At 36.6% G+C, this 24,282-nt stretch overlaps 1 protein-coding gene across 1 annotated transcript; it reads right to left on the bottom strand.

Annotated features, from left to right (window-relative positions):
- Positions 1-19,035: 19,035 nt before the first annotated feature.
- LOC111720057 (zymogen granule protein 16 homolog B-like) lies at positions 19,036-22,928 on the bottom strand. Its single transcript, XM_031961161.1, has 3 exons — positions 22,871-22,928; positions 19,855-19,966; positions 19,036-19,357 (listed from the first exon to the last, which is right to left on the bottom strand). The coding sequence occupies exons 1-3, from the start codon at positions 22,926-22,928 to the stop codon at positions 19,036-19,038; spliced, it is 492 nt and encodes a 163-aa protein (XP_031817021.1).
- Between the last annotated feature and the right edge of the window lie 1,354 nt (positions 22,929-24,282).

The raw sequence follows: 24,282 nt of genomic DNA, 5'->3' as shown, positions 1-24,282 counted from the left end.
TGGCAGTGAACTTAATCTCAAAAAGAAAAGTTCTTTGCAAAAGTTTAGCTCTAATGAATGGATTACTCAGAAAATCAATACATGTATAAGCTTTCAGTATGTTTTTTTTCTATAGCATTCTCTACTCTTGAAGAATGAAAGGCATTTTCTGCTCCTGGGAGACTAGTCTAACAGCCCTTCACATAGGATAAGAAATAACTTATTAATCTAGTTTCATTACCACAGGCAGTTTTTGACCATGGAACAGTTTAGCCTATAAAATAAAAAAAAATACTTCTCATATTAATTAAGTTTATTTTGACCATAGCTGAAAGATCAGACAGGCCATGGACAATTATTTTGATTGTTTTTTTATCTTGTGCTTCTGATTTTCTGAAGCATTTGTTTGGTATTAATAATGTCTTCACAGATTGTATTCTAATTAACAGTGAGCAAAATTCATCTTATTGTCAAAGCAACCAAAATGACAAACTGATGATTTCCCACAAGGACCTAAGATCTTTTTCATCAATTCCACCTTTAGAGGTCTTATTTCTTGAATTCTTTGCTGTTGATGGAACATTAGTGTTAGATCTTAATTGTCAATCAGTGTTTCTGGTCTGGTAGACTCTGTTGAATAAACTCAGAAAATGCTGACCCAATTTTACAGACTATTTGAAAAATATTACCACCCAGCACTATCTCCAGCATACTGATATTGTCTAAGAAAAGAGCCACCCATGATTTGAGGGCTTGCAAATAGCTGGGAAGACTTAATTATGTTCTCATTGACCACAGAGGACTTTTGATTTGCTCTCCTTAAGTACATTTGATGGAATCCTTTATTTTCTGACTGCAGGTTGGTATCACATATACCAAGTATTGCCTGCCATTCAGATTATGATCCTAGATGTGATTTGAAGCTTCTTTTTGTGAGGGAAGCCAAAGTGTAGTCTCATATAGTCTGGAAACCAGTGAAACTTAAAATTTACTCAGTTAATTTCAGCTATGAAAGGAACGTGGGCTATGCTTTGGCCTTTCTCTAGGTGTCTCATGAGGCTATCATCCAGCTAACATGACAATTATTGTAATTATATTTGTTCATTATCTCAATCCTATTCTCTGAGACAATCTATATTACTTAAGATTTAGACAGAGCAAAAAACTGAGCTCTTCAACTTAAAAAAGACCCCATAAAATAAACTTTAAAGAATCCTTAGCTTAGTTTTCTCTTTCAAATCAAGGAGAGTAGTAATTATGGGACAGCTAGGTGGTACAGTGCATAGAGTTCCAGATCTGGAGTCAGGAAAACACATATATCTTCCTGATTAAAATCTGGTCTCAGACACTTACTAGCTTTGTGATCCTGGACAAATCACTTAATCCTGCTTGTCTGTTTCCTCATCTTTAAAATGCTGGAGAAGGAGATGACAAATCACTCCAGAATTTTTACTAAGAAAACACTAAATGTTGCCCTGAAGAGTTGGGCATGACAAAAAGCAAACAAACAAACAAACAAACAAACAAAAACAACTAAACAGCAATCTTGAGGAAAAAAAGGATAGAAGATCCATTCTTTTTCTTCCCAACTCCTTTGTAAAAAACATACAAAACCCCATTTCCCCAAATCTGTTCTGAATTTTCTGGGGAATTAAGCCTAACTTTTAATTTTGTAGATGTGGAAAATTTAAAAAAAGAAAGGAAAAATATAAAGACTATTTGGACATTTAATGAAAATGAATATATATTATTAGTCTTTGGGATCATAAGATTTAAAGCTTTAAGGGACCTTAGAGCCTGCCTATTCCAGCCTTAGAAGGTCATTTTGTCTACTTTTTAAAGAAACTTTTGGAGTTGCTTTGTACTATTCTCTCTCTGTCACTATTGTTTCCTTTACTGCATTTCCCCTCATGAAACTCTGAATTTTAAATGGCATTATATAGGTACTAAGTAAAAAATGTAATTATATATATTTTTTCGTCTTCCCCCACTTCCCCTTCCATCCACTTTCTGAGATCCACATAATAAGGTGACCAGGGATTAAAAATGTATCTTCTGCCTTTTGAGAAGATAAGTTTCCATTCTTTTTGTTTCTTCAATCATGGACATTAACTTTGCCTTCTGTTAGGATTCACAACTGGGAGAAAATGGGATAAGGAAGAAAGGCTGAACTCTTAAATTATGGCAAAGTGGAAGATATGCTTAATAATAATAATAATAATAACAAATAAATCACATTGGACTCCCAAGTCTTGGGTTGGAATTCTGCCTCTGACACTTTTTACTTGCTTTTCTGACTCTCAGTGCTCATTGATGGAATGGAGATAATGATACCTATAAGTGTCCATAGGTAATGATACCTATAAGTGACACAGGGCTGTCACAAGTGTAAAAGAAATAATGCTGTCAGATTCTGAAACTAAATGACTAAAGAGTTACAGAACTGTGCAACTATTGTTAATTCTGAAAAATACCAAAAAGCTCATAGAGGTAATTCTCCAACTGTTAAGTGAAGAATAAAACAAAACCAAAGAGCTAACAGAGTTTATAAACAAAAAGATTTTTTTCATTCCATTGGAGGAGGGAAATGAGATACACACGCTGGGGTTTGCTGTGAATGTAGTGAGTCTAAACCTAGATAGATACAGTAGTGGATATACACTGTGCTGTAGCCCTGACAATGTAGGATAACAGTAACAATGTGACAAGTTTGATTCACACCAGATCTTCATGATTGCAACATGATTCCTTGTTCAAGTTTGCGGACCATCTGTGGTTGGTGTGAAATAATTCTGATATTTTGCTGTGCAGATTTTATTTAGAGAATTAATACAAAGGATTGTTGTTATGCTGAGCTATAGTTTGCTTGATTGCTGGACCTTAGTTCTGGAAAACAGGATGTCTCCTAATAGCAAAAAGAGAGGAATAAAGAGAGAATAAAAAGAATAAAAAGAGAGGGATGGTCTTGGCATGGGGATCGTGACATACATTTAAAGTGTTTTGGAAACCTTAAAGTAATTTCCAAGTATCAGTCATCATTATCATCAAGGAAAAATACATATATTGCATTTATAAGTTAAAAAGAAAAAATTGGGGACAAGCCAAGAAGAAAGCAATTTACAAGCAATCTCTGGAGTTGTGAAGGTTGTATCTTAAGCTAGTCTTTGTCTCTTTTGTAGGCTATCCAGCTCTATATTTTATTTTGCACTAATGAATCTTTTATATAAAAATATTCTATTATTTATATTTATTATTTTATTGACATTTATTCTTATATCACCTTCATTTCTGAATCTCTTTCTTCTTCCTCTCCTGTTCAGAGAGACAACTGATTAAACAACAAAGATTAAAATGAAGTGATGTCGAGTTCCTTAGCAAACTTAATGTGTATCAGTGGTATCTGACTAAATATGCCACATTTTACACTCAGAGTATTTTGCCTCAGTTTCCCTGTATTGTTCTGCCCCAGTTTCCATGAATTGCTTTGCCTCAGTTTCCCTGGTGTCTGCCCTCCTTCCTGACCAATAGGACTGAGATAATTAGGGCTGGGAGTCCTGAGCACTAGCATTCCAAAGAGTCATAAAATGCAGATGGTTTATCTCAAGATAGATGGGCATATATTCTCTCTCAGACATTTTGGTTCCTGGTCCTCCCAATTTATCCGAATTTATGATCTTTACCCCCAACCTGTCAGAACTGAATTTATGCTCCATTCCTGGAAGCTCTACCCCCACCTTTTCCTTTATTTCCCTGATTGCTGGAGACTTATAAGGGTCTCTGGAATCCCTTGTTTCCTGATGAATGCTTTGAGACAAGAGTCCAATCCAGCTGACTGAGGTCAACATGGATCCTGTTTTGCCCCCAAACAAGCTCTCCATTAGTAAAATATTAAAAACTCCCTAATGTCTATCTTGCCTCAGTTTCTCCGGCATTACAAGAGAGTCAGTTTGATGAAGTGACTAGAAGGTTAGAAGCCAAGAAAGACTTGGTATTCAAGTTGTGCCTTTAAAACCTACTGTAATACCTCAGTTTCCCTGCCTCAGTTTTCCTAAATTATAGTATCTCAGTTTCCCTGAATTGTAATAACTCAGTTTCCCTAAATTATTATGCTATACCCTGAATAAAATATTATGGCCACCCCCCCCCCCCCCTTCCCCATTAAGTTCTGGTCACTTTCACATTCCAGTGAGTCACAAAACTCCAGATGACATGTCAAGTGCTTGGGTATTATTGCTCACTATCTCCTGTCTCAGACTCCTGTCTCCTGCCCCCGACTTCTTTCTTGACCCCTAACCTATCAGAATTGAATTATAATCCTTTCCTGAAATTATGGTTCTCCACTGTTCTGCCCCTCCCCCCCTTGCTTTTGTTTCTCTGATAGCTGGAGCCCTATAAAAGTCTCTGAAATTATTTGCTCGCTGTTGGATGCTTTGAGACAAGAGTCCCATTCAGCTGCCTAGTTTTGGCTAGTCCAAATTCTCCACTATTAAAATATTAAAAACCTAATCTCTCTCTTGCCTCAGTTTCTCTGGCATTATGATACATTTTTTTTTCCTGATGAATTTTCCTGGTAAATCACTTAATTTGTTCTTCTGGATCAGTGGTTCTCAAACTTTTGAGATCAAAATTTTGATCAATTGCCTCAGCAAAACACACACACACACACACATATATGTATACATATGTATATTGAGGATCTGTCCAAAGAGTTTTTGTTTATGTGGGTTATATTTATTGATTCTTATCATATTAGGAATAAAAACTAATTTGGAATTTATAGACCTTTCAGAGACCCCCCAGGATTTTTTGGACTATGCTTTAAGAACCACTGTTCTAGGCAACCTAATCACATTTTAAGTTTTGGAGAAGGTACTGACCTGCATTAGTAGAGGGAATTTTTTCATGTGAAACCCCATTATTCCCTACAGTCCTTCATTCTTTTAGTTTTAGAAGGGAATCCTTTTCCTCAATGTTTAGAAAGTTGAATAAAACTCATTTTCAGCAGTAAGACACAATTTACTATCTAAATGCATTGGCTTGTTTACTAGAAAATCACTTAGGAGCAGAAGGGAGCTCCAGTTATGCTTTGTACAAATGGGGACCCAAAAGGAGAGAGATTTAGTGACTCATCTAAAATTAATGGAAAGAGGTAAACCAGGATCTTTGGTTCCACTCATATACACAGTTGAATACTCTTTTTAAAAATTTATAGACTTTCTTATAGAGAAATGTAAATGAAAACTTCTCAAATGAAAACAAAATCATTCTCTCTCTGCCCTTCTCATTTGAAACATTAGATAATCTGGAGAGCAAAGTTCAAAGTCTTATTATTACTCTACTCCCAAAGAAATAAAATTCCTATTCTTGAACCATAGTAAGTATTTTAAAGTGACCAGGTAGGTAGGGGGAAAAATTAATTATAGTTGAGAACATATGGGAGATTTATAGGCTATGTATATTGAAATTACATTGTTTGGAAGTTTTCTGACATTTAAGTATTTGCCTGTCTTCTGCTCAGTATTTGTGTGTGTGTGTGTGTGAGAGAGAGAGAGAGAGAGAGAGAGAGAGAGAGAGAGAGAGAGAGAGAGGGAGAGAGAGACTAAGTCAAAATGTTAGATAAAAAAAATTGAAATGTAAAATGTTTGCTTTTGAAGATAGAATGTTCTAAATCATTCTTGTGAAGAGAAACACAAATTAACACAACTTTGAGGTACTGCCTCACACCTATTAAGATGGCTTTAGAGAACTATCATTTTAGGAATAGAAGGGGGAAATGAGAAATGTTAGAAGAGATGTGGCAAAATTGGTGGAACTGTGATCTAACCATTTTGGATTTATGGAATTATGTCCTCAAAGTATTAAAACTGTATATACCCTTTGATCCAGCAATACCACTATTAGGTCTCTTTTCCAAGATGACCAAGGGGAAAAAAAGAACCATATGTTCTAAGATATTTATAGCAACTGTTTTTGTGATGGCAAAAAAATTAGATATTTATGTATGTATACATTTCTTTCTTTCTCTCTCTCTCTCTATGTATCAAATGTTGTCCTTCTCTAATGTGTAGTTACAAGGGGGAGGAAAATAAATCAAAACTCGAAATGTAACAAAAATGAATAAAATATTAAACATTAAATTTTAAAACAGTTAAGCAAAAACAACTGATTAAAAACTTAATTAATTAAACAATTAAACAGCTGTGATTAAATGTATACACATTAAATGTATCATCTCTTATACAATTTGACCTCTCTACTGAGAAGACAATTCATTTGGATGTTTTAATTCTACCCTCCCATGGCACAAGACTACATACATAAAAAGTATTTACTATATTATTTTAGATATTCTGATGCTGTCAGGCTAAGTGAATGCCCAATGACACCACCCCTCCCTCTTACCCTTCTTTTTTATGTGTATCATACACTTTCAAGAAAAATGGTACTTTCTCTAGAACTTATTTATGTAAAAAAAAAAAAAAAACAAGATACAGATCCTCAAGTAATATTGCAAGGGAAAATCATTAGAAGTATGTAGAAAGAAAACATCCTGCCCTCACAATAGGGGCCACTTATCACTTATGATAGCTCCACCACAATGGCCAAGGTTTTATTTGTTTTTCCCTGTTGCTTTCAAGCTAAAACTAAACCTGGATGAAAGCTTGGGAATGAGCTAAAAACCTAGCTACCATTTGTTTAATAAACAGAGAATACCTATGGTCTTCAACAAAATATCAAAATAATTATTGGAACTTGGATTGAACAAATGGAAAGACAGAGGGAGAGGGAGCCACTCTCCATGTATTCAAGAAGTAAGGCTCATTCTTGCTCTAAGCCAGACTGTCCCAGAATTCAAGATATCTCATGCCTGGAGGACAGTGAGGAAATTAGCTTGGAGATATAGGGGTGGCACTGTTTGTGAGGGAAAGAGTCACAAGTTCCTGGATGTGCATATCAGGAACCTGGTCTGTGGAAAGTGGCCTCAGGTACCTTGGGAGAGCATTCAGGCCTATTTTCTGTCTTCAAGCTAAAGAATGAAAATGGTCAGACCTTAAACTCTAGAGTTTTTCCCTTAAGGCCAGCAATCCCCAAAGGCCTTAAGGGAGCCAAGGGACTCCTCAGAATGGTCCTGGGGGCCAGTGTCACAAGTAAAAGGATCAGGCCAATTTGGGTCGCATCTTTTGGTCTAGGCTTCAGGGCAAGGACAACACTGTACATCATGAATGGCTGGGGAAGGAACAGTCTGGGTAATTCCTACCTGAATGACTACCATTATCTTGGGCTTAGGTCTAGAGAGAAACTCAATGATGAACTTGAACAAGAAGCTGGGTCTTGTGGCTGGGGAAAAAGGCTTCTTGAAGCACCTGAGTCAACATATAACACACCAAACTGAAAATGCCACAGTCATAGAGGAGGTTCTCAAAACCACCTGTCAAAGTAACTGAGTGACCAAAGTAATTCTAATAGACTTTGGACAAAAGATGCTAACTGCATCCAGAAAAAGAACTATGGAGACTGAATGTAAATCAACACATGCTGTGTTCACTTCTTTTTTCTGTGTTCTTTCTCTCCTATGGTTTTTCCCTTTTGTTCAGATTTTTCTCTTCCAACATGATTCACGAAGCAATGTGTATTAAAATAAATAAATTAATTAAAAACTAAAACAACAACAACAACAAAACCCCAAAGTAACTAAGTGATGCAAGAGTTTATAGACTAAAGTCAGTTTCTGAGGACATACTAAAAGTTAGTGGCACTATTATGTCACAGTTTCTTGAACTGTTCTACCTTAGTTTTCCTGCATTAGTTTCCCTGAATTATAATATCTCAATTTCCCTGAGTTAATATGCAACCCCCCTTTTTTCTGTCCATTAGGGCTGTACTAGCCACTCTAAACACTGCAAAAGATAAGACTCCAGATGTTCTATCTCAGATACCTAATTGACATCTTTACCTCTATTTCTTCAGACATCCTGTCTCTAGACAGGACCCCTCTTTACCTCCCAATTAGTAAGAATTCATAGTTCTCACCCTCAACCTATCAGAACCGAATTTATGGTCCATCTCTGAAAATTCCCACTCTTTGGCTTCTGTCTTTGTTTTTCTTCTTATTGTGGTCCTATTAAAAAAACCCTGGAGTCTCACATTCAACGCTGTATACTTTGAGATGAGAGTCTGATCCAGTCAATCAATTAAGCTCTCCAATAAATAAAATATTAAAACTCTCTAATCTCTATCTTGCCTCAGTTTCTCTGGCATTACAGTATTTCTGGGCTCAAATATTAGGAGATGAAGAGGAGAGAGTTGGGTTTTTGCACATTGGTTCTTTATCTCACACAAAGTTGTGTCTCCTATTTCCCCTTTCAGAAATCCCTGGAGTTCACTAAGGCTCTGTCTTATGGGGGGGGGGGGCAAGGGTGTAAAATAGAGAAATAGAGGAAGAGGAGGAAGTAGAGTTAAGAAGAGTTAGAAGAAAGGTAGAGGAGAGGAGGACACATCCATTCCCCAGAGGCACAGAATATACTATACCTATATCCCACTCCCTCCCAGACATTCACTAATTCCTTGAACTCCTTCCTCCCTCCAAATGCTGTTATTGTTCCTGACTCTTACTCTCCTTGGAGGCTCAGCCAATGGAGTCCAATGCAAGACTTCCACTTTTATTGCTGATGACCTTGCTGTTCTGTTCTGACTCCCAGAGTAAGGTTTAGTTTTGAATTAGGGACAAGCATTCTGGGACTGGAAGCAGATTCAAATGAAGCTCAATTTTCTCTTCCCAGGCTCTAGCCACCTCTACGAGATTTTTTTTTTCTTACTTCAGGAGAGGGAGGTAAGAGTGTTGTGAGAGTGCCTAGAACTATATCAATACTTAACACTAGTAATAGTATTTCTCATAGAAAAGAGATGGCTATAAGTGTTTGGGCATGCATACTTATATTGTATTTAATTTATACTTTAACATATTTAACATGTATTGGTCAACCTGCCATCTGGGGGAGAGGATGGGGGAAAGGAGGGGAAAAATTGGAACAAAAGGTTTGGCAATTGTCAATGCTGTAAAATTACCCATGCATATAACTTGTAAATAAAAAGCTATATTAAAAAAATAAAACTAAAACTGAAAAGAGATGGCTTAATTCAGCCAGGATCATCCAAGTATTTAAAGAACCATCACTGACTATCATTTTATTGATGTGAGAGAGAACAAATTTTTTCTATGGAACTTAGGGAAGCAGAATTAAGTGAAGGGTAAAAGATGCAAGAAGGCAGTTTTGATATAAACATGAGGGAACTTCCCAACAATCACAGTTGTATAACCATGAAATGGTAGGGAACACTTCATCACTGGAGGTTCAAAAGAAGACTTTATAACTTGTCAAGAAGTTATAGAGGTGATTTCTTCTGGGGTTGGGGTTGGGTTCCATGGAATCCTTCATAACTCTGAGATTCTGTGATTCTTTGATCCTAAGATAACATGAACAAATCTCTTCCTATTTTTCAGAATGAGATCTTCAACTAATTCTGCCAATAGGAAGCTCAAGAGAAATTGATAAGGCGCCTGAGTTTAGGAGGATTGGCCTCCCATAGCAACTCAGAGGCATGTGGAGAAGACAAAACTGACCTAGGAAAGAGCGGATATTTGAGTTTTGAGACTTGGATCCACAGCCCTTATGGCCAGATGCCTCCTTCAATAGTTACTTGGCTGCTCTTAAAGATAGAGGGCACATAACCTTTGACTTCTAAGCTTGGTTACAGGAGTCAGACTGATGGAATTCCCCAACAATTGTGAAAAACACTGGAATCTCCTGGAAAATGCATGGGAAGAACAGTCCCTTATTTTGAATCATTTCTCATCTTGTCTTCTCCTTGTTCTTTATGGAAGAAAATTCGATCTGAACATAAAGGAGAAGTGAAACTTGGTTAGAATGAGTTATCCAGTAGTTCAGCTGCTTAGTTGATACTGAGGAAAACAAGATCAAGGAGAATTGTGAATCTGGAGAATGCAAGATGAATTGAGGATAGGTGGAGTGGTACCTTAAATATTCCTACTCATTCTACTGGAATAATCCCATCATTGGTAAAGAACTGAGAGGTCAAACAGAAGGAAGAACTTCCTGCCTGGTAAACTGAAAGGAAGCAATAAAGAAAACTTAATTATCACCTTCTTTGAGGGAGAATATTCCCTAGTTCTGCAGGGTGAGCTGTTTGTTCAAAATCATGAAAATATAACTCACCAATGGCCAAATCATATCAGTCATACAATTTCCTTTTTACAACAAGTTGGATTTTTAAGGTTCTCAGGCTTTGGACCTGATGGTTCCATATATCCCTTTTCTCTCTCTAAAAGCAACCAGTTCCGGGCTTTAGGTCTTGTCAAACTGAGTCAGTTTTTCTGGACCATAGTTCCTTCTCTTACACCTAATCCAGTGGATCTTTCCTTCTAGCACAAAGATGTCTTCCTTTTGTTGTTCTCTAACCTCATCAACTTTCTGCTCTCAGAATTTGGTAAATCCAATAAAAAATAAGTAGGAAAGAAATTAAGAAGGTAAATAGCAAAAACAGAATGGAAACAGAAAGTAATATATATTTTTCTCAATAGCATATGACACCTAAACAAAAATAGATCATGTCACAGGGCATAAAACCTCAACATCAAATACAAAAAAAGGCAGAAATATTAAGTATATTTTTTCAGCTCATAATGCAATAAAAATTACATTCAACAAAGGGCAGTAGAAAAATAACTTCGAAATTAATTGAAAACTAAATAATCTCATCCTAAAGTGGGTCAAATAACAAATCATAGAAACAATTGGTAGTTTCATTAAAGAGAGTGACAACAATGAGATGACATGCCAAAATGTATGGAATGCAGCCAAAACAGTACTGAAGGGAAAATTTCTTTCTCTAAATTCTTACACCAACAAAATGGAAAAAACAGATCAATGAACTAGGCATGTAACTAAAAAAAAAAGTAGGAAAAAGTCCCAAGTGAACAGAAAATCTGAAATCCTGAAAACCAAATACTTTAATAAGATTAAAGTAAAAATCTTCTTGAACTAATAAATAAATCTAGGAGCTAGTTTTATTGGGGGGGGAGAACCCAATAAAATAGATAAATCATTGGTTAATTTGGTTTTATAAAAATAAAGAAAACCAAATCTCCAATATCAAAAATGAGAAAAGTGAAATCACTACCAACAAAGAAAATCATTAGGATAAAGCAATCATTAGGAAATTTTTAGCAAATTATATGCCACTAAATCTGACAATCTGAGCAAAATCAATGAATATTTATGAAAATATAAATGAGTGAAATAGGAAACTGAGTACTTCTCAGAATAATAACCTTGGGTAATTCAAGACTCAGCACTGAGGCTCTGTTTAATCATTAGGCTCTGGAAGAAGAGCAAAGACTTGCTCTTCCAGCAGAAAACATTTAAGAGACATCCCCTTGACCTTTACTCAATTGCTTAGAGAAAAAAACTGACTATTTGTTTAATGGACAAGAGATATCTAGCCTTTCCCTCTCTGATTGATTGAGAAAAGCCTAAAATAGACCAGATCCCCTTAGTTACTATTTAGAAACTTTTAACCCCTCTTGCTTAATTAATAATTACTAACCTTTGGAGCAAATAGACCCCTTTTTCTTAATAACATTTTGAAATATTTATTGCTTAACCAAGACCTTTGTACCACAAAAAAGTCCATCTGTATTCCAAAGATAAATAAGGAATAAAGATGGAGTTTGCCAGTGATTTTAAAAGGATTAACAAGAGATCGCTGGGTAAATAATTTCTGTAAACCTTGACTATATAACTATGATCCTTACTTCTGTAAACTTGGCTTCCTCTGCTCCAGACTTTCTGGTAAAGGGACTGTCCTGCTTCTATAAAGAAACTTTCTATTTGTATACCATGCTTTTGAGCAGTCAGTTTGAATTAGGATCTTTGCATCCCACATATAAATAACCTAGATTAACAAATCAGGAAATAAAAAGCCTAAATAATCCCATCTGAGAAAAAGACATTGAACAAGCCATTAATGAACTCCCTATGACAAAATCCCCACAGTCAGATGAATTCACAAGTTAATGATACCAAACATTAAAGAACAATAAATTCCAATGTTATATAAACTATTGAGGAAAATAAGCAAAAAAAGGAGTTCTATGAAGCTTCTTTTATGATACAAATATGGTATTCATCCTGTTGAGGTTGGGAAAGGGAAGCCTAAAAGTTTGGGGTCCCAGACCAGTGTCACAGGGTGTCTCAAAAGAATTTGCTGGCTTGAACTCATCTCCCAGTCAAGGAGCAAAGATTATTGAAAACAATGGTAACGCCATTATAAAACAGACTGAATTGTAAGGAAATTCAGTAAAGAAAGAGAAGCAAAGGACATACTTTTACCCACCTTCTACCATATATATGCTAATTCTATGGTTCAAGGGTAGGGCAAGGTAGTAAGTAGTCTCAGGTTGAGGGGTGATCTTTAAAATTTGATCATCATTGACCAGATCATCAGTGAGCAATGAACTAAGAAATAGTGTATTCAGAATCAGATAGATTGGGTGTGGGAGTTTCCTGAGGCAGACTCCAAAACCAAAAGACTCAGGATTCCCTGACTCTCTGCCAGAATAGAACTCTTCCCCTAAAATCAGGGTGTAATGCTGGAGAAACTGAGGCAAGATAGAGATTAGAGGTTTTAATAGTTTATTAATTGAGAGCTTGGACTAGTCAGCTGAATCAGACTCTTCTCTCAAAGTATCCAACAATGAGTGAGGGATTCCAGGAACTCATAAAGGGCTTTAGCAATCAGAGAAACAAAGGCAGAGGTGGAGGGCAGAGCATTTGTGAGTGGGAACTTTAGGAAACATCCACGAATTCAATTTTGACAGGTTGGGGGTAAGAAGGAAAGATAATAAAATTTAATAAGTGAAGATGCTAGACACATGATGATCTTATAAAGATAAGAAGTCCTCTAGGTATTTTGAGATAAGATATCTGGAGTTTATGATTCTTTGGAATGTAGAGCAACTAGAATCCTGAGGTCCAATTCTCTCAGTCCTAGTGGAAAGAGGGGAGATTAGGCCCATAATACTAACTCAGGGTAACTGAAATATTATAATTCAGGAGAACTAATGCAGGGAAATTGAGGCATAACAAGGGGACCACAAAATAATATTGCATCAATACCTAACCTGGGAAAAGCTAAAAGAAAAAAAGAGACTTCATTCCCTAATGAATATTGATGCATTTTTTTTTTTTTTTTACAAAGTACTAGCACAGAGATTACAGCATTTTATCACAAGGATTATACACTATAACTATCCCATTATGTATGGGATTTATATCAGTAATACAGGACTGGTTCAATATTACAAAAGCTGTCAACATAACTGACCAAATCAATAATAAAAACCAACAGAAATCATATGATTATCTTAATAGATGCTGAAAAAGCTTTTGACAAAATGCAGCATCCATTCCTATTCACTGCAGAGAAAGACATACTAGAGACAAATTTAGGAAAACCTTGATGAAGAATGCATGTGACAGGAATAAGGAATCACAATTATGCTATTTATGATTGTCTTGGTAAATATATTGGCATGTTAAATTCTGCAAGTTACAACTCTATTACAATAAATACCTTGATAATGATAAATATCACAACTATTTACAATTCTGTTGGTATTGATGAGCATCATAACTATGCTATTTACAATTCTGTTTTTATAAGTACCTTGGTATTGATAGTTAAGGCAGATATTGAAATGTCAAAGTATGGTTTATGCATACTTTGTTTGTATATAGTCACCTGAAGGTAGCTAGTGTTAATATAACACTATCTTAAAGAGTATATATCCTAGCTTTCAGATTAATGAATGGAAATTGCAAAGCATATCCTTCACCTGGCCTTGGATATTCATTTCAGATTCATACTTTCAGTATTCACTGGAGATAGACTCTGACATTAGAGAATCCTAGAGAACCAACTAAAAAACTAGTTGAAAAAATTAACAACTTTAGCAAGATTGCTACATGAAAAATATACCATATAAACCATCAACATTTCTTAATATGACCAATAAAACCCAGAAACAAGAAATAGAAAAAGAAATTCCTTTAAAAATAACTAAACAATATAAAATACTTAGGAGTCTACACACCAAGACAAACTCAGAAACACAATTACGAAACACTTTTCACACAAAAAAGTCAGACCTAAACAATTAGGGAAATATTAATTGCTCATAGCTACGCCAAGTCAATATAATAAAACTGACAATTCTGCCTAAAATTATTTATTTAGTCAGTGCCATGCTAATCAAACTACCCCCCAAAAAAATCATCCAATAGAGCTAGAAAAAAGTAACAGCAAAATTTATCTAGAAGAACAAAAGGTCAAGAATATCAAGGGAACTAATGAAAAAAATTACAAAAGAAAGTGACCTAACAATATCAGATATCAAATTCTATTACAAAGTAGTAATCATCAAAATTATATGTTACTGGCTAGGAAATAGAGTTATGGATCAGTGGAATAAATTTGGTACACAAGACAAAGTAGCTAATGATCATAGTAACCCATTATTTGATAAATTCTCAAATCCAAACTTTAGGTATAAGAACTCACTATTTGATAAAAACTGCTAGAAAAACTAGAAAACAATAAGACGTAAACTAGATATAGACCCAACACCTCACACCATGTACCAAGATAATATCAAAAAATAAGTGTATGATTTAGACATAAAGGATGACATTGTAAGCAAATTAGAAGATCAGGGAATTATCAATCTGTCAGATCTTTGGAGAGGAGAACTCATGGCCAAACAAGAGATAGAGAGCTTTACAAAATGCAAAATATATAATTTAAATTATGTTAAGTTAAAAGGCTTTTGTACTAACAAAACCAATGCAACCAAGATTTAAATGAAAGCAGAATATTAGGAAACTAATCTTTACATCAAGTACCTCTGACAAAGGCCTAATTTCTCAAATATATAGAGAACTGAGTCAAATTTATAAGAATACAAGTCATTTCCCAACTGATAAAAGGTCAACGGATATAAGCATATAGTTTTCAGATGAAGATATCAAGCTATGTATACTCTGAATCATATTTGGTTAGAGAAATGTAAATTAAAATGTCTCTAGGGTACCACTTCATAACTATCAGATTGGCTAAAATGACAAAAAAGGAAATAATAAATGTTTGTGAGGACGTGGAAAATTGGTACACTATTGTATAGCTGGTGAAATTATGAATAAATACAATCATTCAAAAGAACAATTTGGAACTACGCCCAAAGGGTTATAAAATTGTGTATACCCTTTGACCTAGCAATAATTATGAAGTCTAGATATGGGGTACCTAAATGAAATTAGGGTTTAATTGAGGTCTAGTGGCAGGTTTGGGGTACAGGGAGTCAAATAGAGCTCCCCTACAACCCCTTTGGATTCGGCACAAGGATACGGAGTTAAATGAGGTCTAGTAACAGCACAAAAGTCCCCTGTAAAGGAATTTACAGGCCTGAAAATCTAGACTGATAAAAGAGGTTTATTATGGGATTTGGAAGTAAGGTTAAAGTCTAATTAAGGAAATAGGTAAAGGTAGAGAGAGAAGGGCACTGGAAACAGGGTTCCAGTGGACAGAGGGTCCTTGGGGTGCTAGGCATGGTGCCAGTGAGTTTCAACCCTCTGCAAAGAGAGGGCTTCAGCTTGATTCTTTTATAATAAGAGATTCAGCTAGAGGGGCCTTTGGGTGGAGTCCCAAGTTGGCCCCTTTCTGGGTTCCAGTGGGAGCTAGAATTTGTTTGGTGGGGGTTGGGAAACCTGAGCAGATCATTAGAATGGGGGCTGGGAGGGCCCAAGTTGGCTCAGATCCGGATGGGGACTGGGACAGGCCTGGATCTTCTATTGGAATTCAAAGGGATGCTTTTGACCAGGATTTGTGAATCAAAGGTCGTAGCTTCCTGGATTGATAATGCATCAGCTAGGAGGGGTTGGGAATCAGAAATAAATCAATTTTTAAAGGGATCGCAATCCGCATCAATAACAATATTATGTCTATATCCCAGAGAGATCATAAAAAAGGGAAAAGGACCTTCATGTGCAAAATATTTATAACAGTCTTTTTCATAGTGACAAAATATTGTCATACCCATAAATTAGGGAGTGACTGAATAAACTGTGGCATATGAATGTAATGGAATACTATTGTGCAGTAAGAAATGATGAATAGACAGATTTCAGGAAAATCTGGAAAGAATTGTAGAAACTGAAGCAAAGTAATATGAGCAGAACCAAGAAAACATTGTACACAGTACATACAATGTCAGTAACATTGTATGATGATAAACTATGATTCAACTCTTCTCAGCAACACAATGATCCAAGGTAAGTAGAAAGGACTTGAAGAAAAATGCTATTCACATCAAGAAGGACTCTGAATATAGAACGAATCATTTTGAGGTCATTGTCTGAGACCATACTACAACTCAATGGGGTCTCTGGGCTCAAACCCCAGGAGATAATGAGAGATGTAGATTCAAAAAATCATGGACACCAGCTCTCTCTCCTCCACAATATTGCTATTCCTGTTGAGGTTTTATTTATTAACTGTTTTTTAATTTCTTCTTCTTTTTCCCTGAGGCAATTGGGGTTAAGTGATCAGCCCAGGGTCACACAGCCAGGAAGTGTTAAGTGTCTGAGACTAGATTTGAACTCAGATCTTCCTGACTTATAGGCTGGTGCTCTAATCATTGCACCACCTAGCTGCTCCTTTTTCTCTTTTTTTTTTCTCCTCCTGTTATCTTACTCCTTTGTTCTTCCCAGTTAAGTAGATTCTCCTTTCTTGCCTTGAACTAATCGTGATCATATTTTTTCAATTTAAGGAGTTTGCACCCCTTTTTTGACAGAGGGTTTCTCTCATCCTCTTCATTATTCACCATCTCTTTATGTCTTCTTTTTTTTTTCTGGTTAAAGACCACTATATTTATCTATAATCTTTTCAGTCTCTATTCCTTATGTAATCAAAAATTCATTCTGGCCTCTTCCATAGAGACTTCTGCTTTCTAGAGCATACTCTGAAAATTCCCATTTTCTATTGTGCCTCATTTCTAGAACAATGTGAATCTTTGCAGGTGTCAAAGATGACAGTACTTATGCTGGGTACCCTTTCCCCCACATTTCTGATTATGCTGCTCATATGGTTATCCTCCTTATTCCACGTGTAAAACAATGCACAGATCATATTTCAGTTCTATCCTTTAGGAAGGATATATTTATATGATATATTTGTATGAATTATTAATAAAATTTAAAAAGCACTTTAGGTGTCCATGCAACCTCACGTTGCCAGATAGAAAATTTGTCTTCCCAGCTGGTTAATTCCTGAATACCCAAATTGCCAATCTTTTTAGCAAGAACTCATAACTTAATTAAAATGAATTTTCATTATCTATAATACACACAATGAGTAAGCAAAATCTAAAGGCACAATGAAGTGATTAAGAAAGCAATGCCATTCTCCAGACAATGATCAATCATTGAGCAAAATGGAGAGGCAGAGCAGAGATCAAGGAAGGATACAACTGCTCAGCCTTTGTGATAAATCCTCAGATGAAGTATACTTCATTTGCTACTCTGGCTGCCCCTACTCCTATAGCATTAACCCTCTCCCTGATGCAGAGCCACTGAAAACCTTCTAAACAGATTATTCTTAAATCCTTGTCCCATTTATCCAGTCAATTCTCCAGCTGAACAAATTATATTATCTCTTTGAAATACTCAAAAACCTTCTCCAAGAGCCAGAACTAGTACTTGGAATCTGAAACCACTTGTAGAATAGCCGGTGTGAGTCCCAGGGACAAGGAGGAAAAGCAATTTTCCCTGAAATGACTACAGGATGATGGAATCTCTAGAAAGAAGAAGAGAAAACCTTCAGGGGTTGAGAAGAAAGAAAGACAGTTATTCCCCTGATCCTAAGAAGAGCTGGAAGTAGAAAGAAGACAGGAACAAATGAGATAACAAATGCTAAATGGAGAGTTACAAGGAGGAAGTGAGAAGATGACAGGATGACCTGTAGCATAGAGAACAAAAACTGGACATCTGCAGACTAGGGAAGACATCTCATAGTCTCTGTGTCCCAAACATCCCCTTGTGGCAAGAAAATTGCTGGTACATTCAGGTCTTCCTGAAGACACATAGCAATCCATGTTCATGTTTATAAACATTTTAAGTGTGAGGAGAAATATTTTTGAAAGTAGCAAGTAGGCTTCTTAGACTCAGAACATCTAAACAAATATGGTCCAGTAGGATCTTATGGATTAGTATAGGTCCTTATGAAAGGAAGAAAAGATTCTTGGATAACACTTTAGGTCACTGTTTTATTCAGTCTTCTGCCAGCCCTTGGTCTCCAAAATCTTTTCACTTTATAATAAAGGATCACCATGTCCATACTATTTCAAAATCTTTCCCCCCTTGGTTAAAAAGTCTGATTCTTGCCAGATATCTTTCTCTTTAACAAAATCATCCAAAGATTACACTATGATTTTGTGGAAACTTTATTAAGAAAGTTAAAATGTGATACTTTTTTGTTCCAGAAAATTTTCCCTTTTCCCAGAAATCATATACTTTATGACCCTTTCCCCCAATCATAGCCCTAAATCACCTCTTGTATATTCAGCTCCTTTGTGATCCACGGTCCTGAGGCTTACTATGAGTGATATGAGCCAAATCAAAGTCATTTCACAACCTCCTCCCTCCAACTCCTTCTTCCTTGTCTGTTAAACTAGTGCAATATATTCCTTGATTTCTTTTACTTAGAAATTATGAAAATCATGGCTGTATGCAGAGCCTAAAGAATTTTGGAAATCATGATTGCAATTATATAGGGTAGGTTGAAAGGTAACCATTATGGCCAGGTACTAGATCATATAAGGTATCAAATCTATGAACAGGGTTTAAATATTTTGAATTATCACTACCATCTCTTTCATCCTATGGTTTGGGCGTTTAGGGAAATAGTAAATGACTAGGGTTGCTTTTAGCCAGAAACTTTTTTACTGGTTGTCTTTGTGGGGAGTTTTGGGTTTTGTTCCTCTGGTTTCTCAGGATATACCCAATCAAATTCAAGGTATAATATGCATGTTGACTCATACCGTCCAAAGATAGAGGTCAGTACCTTCCCTTCCATTGTGGGGAAAGCTTTGAACTGATTTGAACCAATTTTGCCAAACTCAAATTTCCTGCCTTGGTTAGTCCTGAAAGTGATATGCATAAGGCACTTTGTATTATCATTGCTGCCTTCCACTTGGATAATGGACTCATTTGTATTCCGGGTGACTTCCTGGAGCGATCCATTGATACTACCATATATTGGGCTCCATCATTCCCATAGTGTACTTGGAAGCTAGAAGAAAAAACATTAGACTATGAGAATTAGTTCTAATTCCTTACCCTTTAACAAAAATTGTCAAAGTTTACAATTCTCACTTACAACACATCCCTACAAGCGGTCAACTAGTCTGTGCTTGAAAACTTCCAGTGAGGGGCCATTTACCACCTCCCGTGGTTTCTGAGTAGCAGAGGTTTTTCTATTATCCTTCCAGTCATATCATATAGATTGCAATCCTTAGCTTTGGTAAAACATTCTCCATCCCAGGTCAGACCATTGAAGAATAATAGCAGAATTGAATGTAGTAGGTCTCCCTGTTCAGCCTTTCCAAAGATTTACATCACCATTCCCCCATATGTGCAATCATATGTGTGTTTTAATGAGAGACAGCAGGATCAAAGTAACATGACTTGCCATGTTAAATAGGGCACTTAGGACCCAACAATTTGCTTCTTCAGACCTACTCACCTACTCAGGTAACCTGATATTCCAATCTGGATCCTGATTCCACTGATTATCTGCCCCTTTTTAGAAATAACAAAATTGAAGCCTTCTGCTGGTTTAGTTGAGTTTTGATTTTCTGAAAGAGAAAAAGGACTAGAATGCTATAAGAGTAATAAGCAAAATCTTATCCAGACTATCCTTACTCCCAATAATGTTTCAAGTCTACTAAATACAAATCAGCCCCATGGTTCTGGTATAGAGATCAGAGGGGCTGTCTGTCAGCAAGTAACTGGAGAGTTAAGTTAAGCCCTTGCAGCAGGGGACAAGAACTTCTCCCTAACAAGATGCAAAGATGCTAACACTCCTCCTCTAGTGATACTTTCATCCTTTGACCAGTTTCCTGAATGATTCCATTCATGTTCAAATATGGAAATGATTCTTCCAACATTCTCTGAAATGAGCTGATTACTTTACCCTGGTGAATCTGCAGGATTAGACAGATCTTTGAACTTTTTCAGGGTGGATCATTACTTCAACTGAACAGAATGGGGTCTAATTACAGATACATCCACAGCCTTCACTCCCAAACCAGCCTACCTCATTTTTCAGGATAATACAAAAGAAAAGCTGTATCTGCTGTGTATTTTTGGTTGACCAGACGTTCAGGTGGAAATGTTTTGATTTTCAAAATAATGGTGAAAAGTTTATGTGACAGCTCTTTCTGTCCCCTTTTTCCTTTGAGCAAGGAAGTAGAGATAGCTCTCTTATCTGATCACATACTGTTAGAACCCTAGTGTTAACTCAATGGAATTAATACAAGTGCTTATTGGTTCACACATCAGAGCAAATCCTTACAAGGTGTTAAGTCACTAGTATTGATAGAAATAATGCTTAAGTTAACACCTTTGAGAGCTCACACATTAGCTCACACACTAGTTCACACGTTTGGGAGAGTTCAGGGTTCAGTATGAGATATCCAAATTCACACCTCCCATAATCCCACTCTTTGAGGTGGAATCAACCTTTGAGAGAGCATAAAAACAGCTGAGCTCGGTCAGGACAGTTCAGTTGAAAAGATTGAGAGGGGAGCATCAGTTAGAGATTGAGAAGCCACAAGTCAGAGTTGAGCTAGAGGCAGAAGCTGGAAGAGCTAAAAGACAAGCTGCAAGAGCTCTTGAAACCAAAAATGGAGATAGGCCTCTAAGAAAGCTAACCAGGCCCAAGGAAAGAGACATTTTAGAATGTGGTGTTCTCTTCCTTTGTATAATATAATGGTTCTCTGGGAGCAGGTTTCTTGGGGAGGTTTTCTGGAGGCAGACTTAGTTTCAATTCAGATCAATAATCACTTCAAATGCAGCCAGTTGATAAAATCTAAACGTTTATTTTCTCCTTTTAAGTCTTATCTCTTTCCTTGGGCCCCATTAGCTTTCTTAGAGGCCTCTCTCCCTCCTTGGTTCCCAGAGTTCTTGTAGCTTATCTTTTGGCTCTTCCAGCTTCTGCCTCTAGCTCATCTCCTGACTCAATCTCCTCCACTGACTGACTGAAACTCTAAGAGCTTCTTATATCTGATCTCCTAAAGGTGTGAACCCAAAGGTTGACTCCTCCTCTGAGAGTGGGATTATGGGAAGTGTAAATTCACAAAATTACAAAGTTTTGTGTATCTCCCATACTTGTGAACTCCAATGTGTGAGCCAATGTGTGAATTCTCAAAGGTGTAAACTCAAGCATTGTTTCTACCAATTCCAGTGAGTTATCACTAGCATTCTAACAACATACTTCTGTGGATGACACTTTCCAAACCTTTGTTATTCTTTACTTTTTATATTCTCTTAAACCTTGAACATATATTTATAACATAATTTTAAAAACATTTTTTAAAAAATTATTTATTTCTCCTTGGAATCCTGGTGGAACTTGTACTCAAGATATGTTTTTCTCTGAGGCTTTACTTGTAAAAAAAACAAAAGGACTGGACAGTCCTCAGTGTCCACAGGCTTTCTGTCTCCATATTCTAGCTTGTAGTGGAAAAATGAATGACTGGGGGATTTTTAAAAACTTCTATCTAAGGCCAAAATCTGGTGTGTTTTCTAGGGTTTGTGGAACAGATTGTAGAGGTGCTGATTGTATCTGTTTCTTCTTTTTATGCTGTCTTGACTGGTCTCTTTTATCCCTTGTAAATACGAGAAAATGACCTTGGCTAGTCTGAAGTGTATGGAAGGAAGGTGAAGAAGGGAAGGGGCAGATGCCAGAGCCAATTATCTAGTTTAATATTGTATAGCATGAGAGAAACAAACAGAAAGGATAATTAGGGAGCATGTAGAAAGTTGTAGAATGGTGAAAAGAAGTCCTGGAGTGAGACAATAAGTCTCCTTGGACCAGGTTTAAGAAAATGGGCTATGGCACGAGGAAATTGGCTCAGTTAAGCAAGACCTAAAGCTCAGGATGGTATACATTACAGAGAAATAGGTGAACAACAGAGCCATGGATCTTGAGTGCCAAAAACTCTGAAAATTAAATATGTAATATTCAGAGGGAATTAGCTAGTTTATAAAATTATGCAATTGGTAAATTATTTTTTCAGGATTTTTGAAGGCCAACTGCTCCTAAAACTTGATGCTTGAAAATAGTGGTCCTTTCCTGAGTCTTCCCTTTTATATGTAGAATATCCTTACTTCATTTAATCAATGAAATGACTCTTACTATTCTCTTACTATTTTTTTCTCCAAGAAAGACACAAAGTATCCTGTGAGATAGTTGGAGCCTGAGAATAAAGAAAGAACCTAGGCTGCAATTAGATCTGCTGCCAGTCCTAGGACCATGCCTAATTATTTTTTCTTTCTGAGGCAATTGGGGTTAAGTGACTTGCCCAGAGTCACACAGCTAGAAAGTGTTAAGTGTCTGAGACCAGATTTGAACTCAGGTCCTCCTGACTGTGCCATTCACTGTGCCATTTAGCTGCTCTTCTGATGCCTAATTCTTATTCGGGAAGTTCAAGCAGAACAATCAGGTCAAAGGTAGAGATAGGTGGCAGAGGACTTACCCTGGGATCCATTGGCTGAGCCTCCAAGGAGGACAAGTGTCAGGAAGAGCAGTAGCATCTAAAGGAAAGAAAAAGCCAAGTAGTTGGTGTGTGATGTGAGTAGATTAGGGAACCACCCCCCAATCATTTTACCAAAAAAAAAAAAGGCCAAGAATTAGTGAATCCCAAAGGGTTCTGAGAAGAATAAGAACCGAAGAGGTATCCTTATGGATACCTAAAGTGTATCCATGATTTGGTTAAACACAGACTAGAAGCTGACCTTAAATGTTGCTCTGGATCTATCAATTCTGATATCTTTTACTTACTTGGGCAGGTGGTGTCTTGATTGTGGGTGCCTGTTCTGTGAGTATGCCATCCTCAGCTTGGCATTTTATACTTTTTCAGTGTTGATTCAGATACTATTGAGGCCTTGATCCCACCTTCCAGGATCCACCTCTTGTCCAAATTTCTAGCTATGGTCTTAGGCCACCCCAAATCCCAGGACAATGTTGATGATCAGAAAGGGATTACCCAGACTCTTCTCTTGCCAGTGAACATGGGTTGACAATATTTATTTTCCTTGCCTTGAAGCCTCAACAAACAGTAGTGACTGCTATCACATTGGTCCACAGACATCCTACATGACTCCCTTTGAACCTTCAGGGACCACTAGTTTTCAGGGAACATTCTTTATGAAAGGCCTCTTATGCGTGTAGTATTGTGCTACAGTCTTGGAGAGATAAAACATTAAGGAAATCAATCCTTTGGTAGAGAGCTAGAAGTTTACAGGGAAAAACCATATGCTCTTTGACTCAATTGCTGTATTAGTTGATTCTATTTAACTGTTTTCCTCTTTTACAAGGTTTGAGTGAGTGCCATATATTGTTGATGAGATGGCATGACGTGAAATTATGTTAAAAAATGAAACCAAAATGTATTAATAAAACTTATTTTTAAACAGTTTGAGTGGAACAATGGCTTCATGTCTCAGGTTGAACATATGTAAGATTCTGAAAAGTTCAGGGCATCTAGAAACTTAAACTAAAAGACTAACAGAGGGGCGATGGTAGAATGGTGAGACTTCTTGCCAAGGCCTGCCACTGAGTCCATTTCCTCTTCTGTTCAAATGATGTGTTAGCTATGATCAGAAGCAATTAGCAGCTCCCAGTCATAGGACATCAGATAGAAAATCACCGATCATTAGGAACTTCAGCACATGCAGTAATTGGTGAAATGTTCTAATCACTTCCTATCATGGGAGCCACTTGCTAGTGACTGCTGGGATCTAATTCTGACCAGCAGAATAGATCGTGTCATGTGAGAGGACAATGATGATATGTGGAGACTGAGAGGCAGTTGCCATGAAAAATATCTTAACTTCTTACCTCTACCTCTGATTTATTTCATCTCTACACAGAATATATATTTTCTAA

The sequence above is a fragment of the Sarcophilus harrisii genome, chromosome 3 (genome assembly GCF_902635505.1).
Source record: "Sarcophilus harrisii chromosome 3, mSarHar1.11, whole genome shotgun sequence".
Lineage (NCBI taxonomy): Eukaryota > Metazoa > Chordata > Mammalia > Dasyuromorphia > Dasyuridae > Sarcophilus > Sarcophilus harrisii.
This window is presented reverse-complemented; position numbering and strand designations above follow the sequence as displayed.

Coding starts and splice junctions, on each gene's coding strand:
- LOC111720057 (XM_031961161.1), bottom strand. CDS start 22,928: ATGCTACTGCTCTTCCTGACACTTGTCCTCCTTGGAGGCTCAGCCAAT. Junction 19,967..22,870: donor CTCAGCCAATGGATCCCAGG/GTAAGTCCTCTG, acceptor TTTCTCTTTCAG/AAAATCAAAACTCAACTAAA. Junction 19,358..19,854: donor ATATCAGGTTACCTGAGTAG/GTGAGTAGGTCT, acceptor AATATATGGTAG/TATCAATGGATCGCTCCAGG.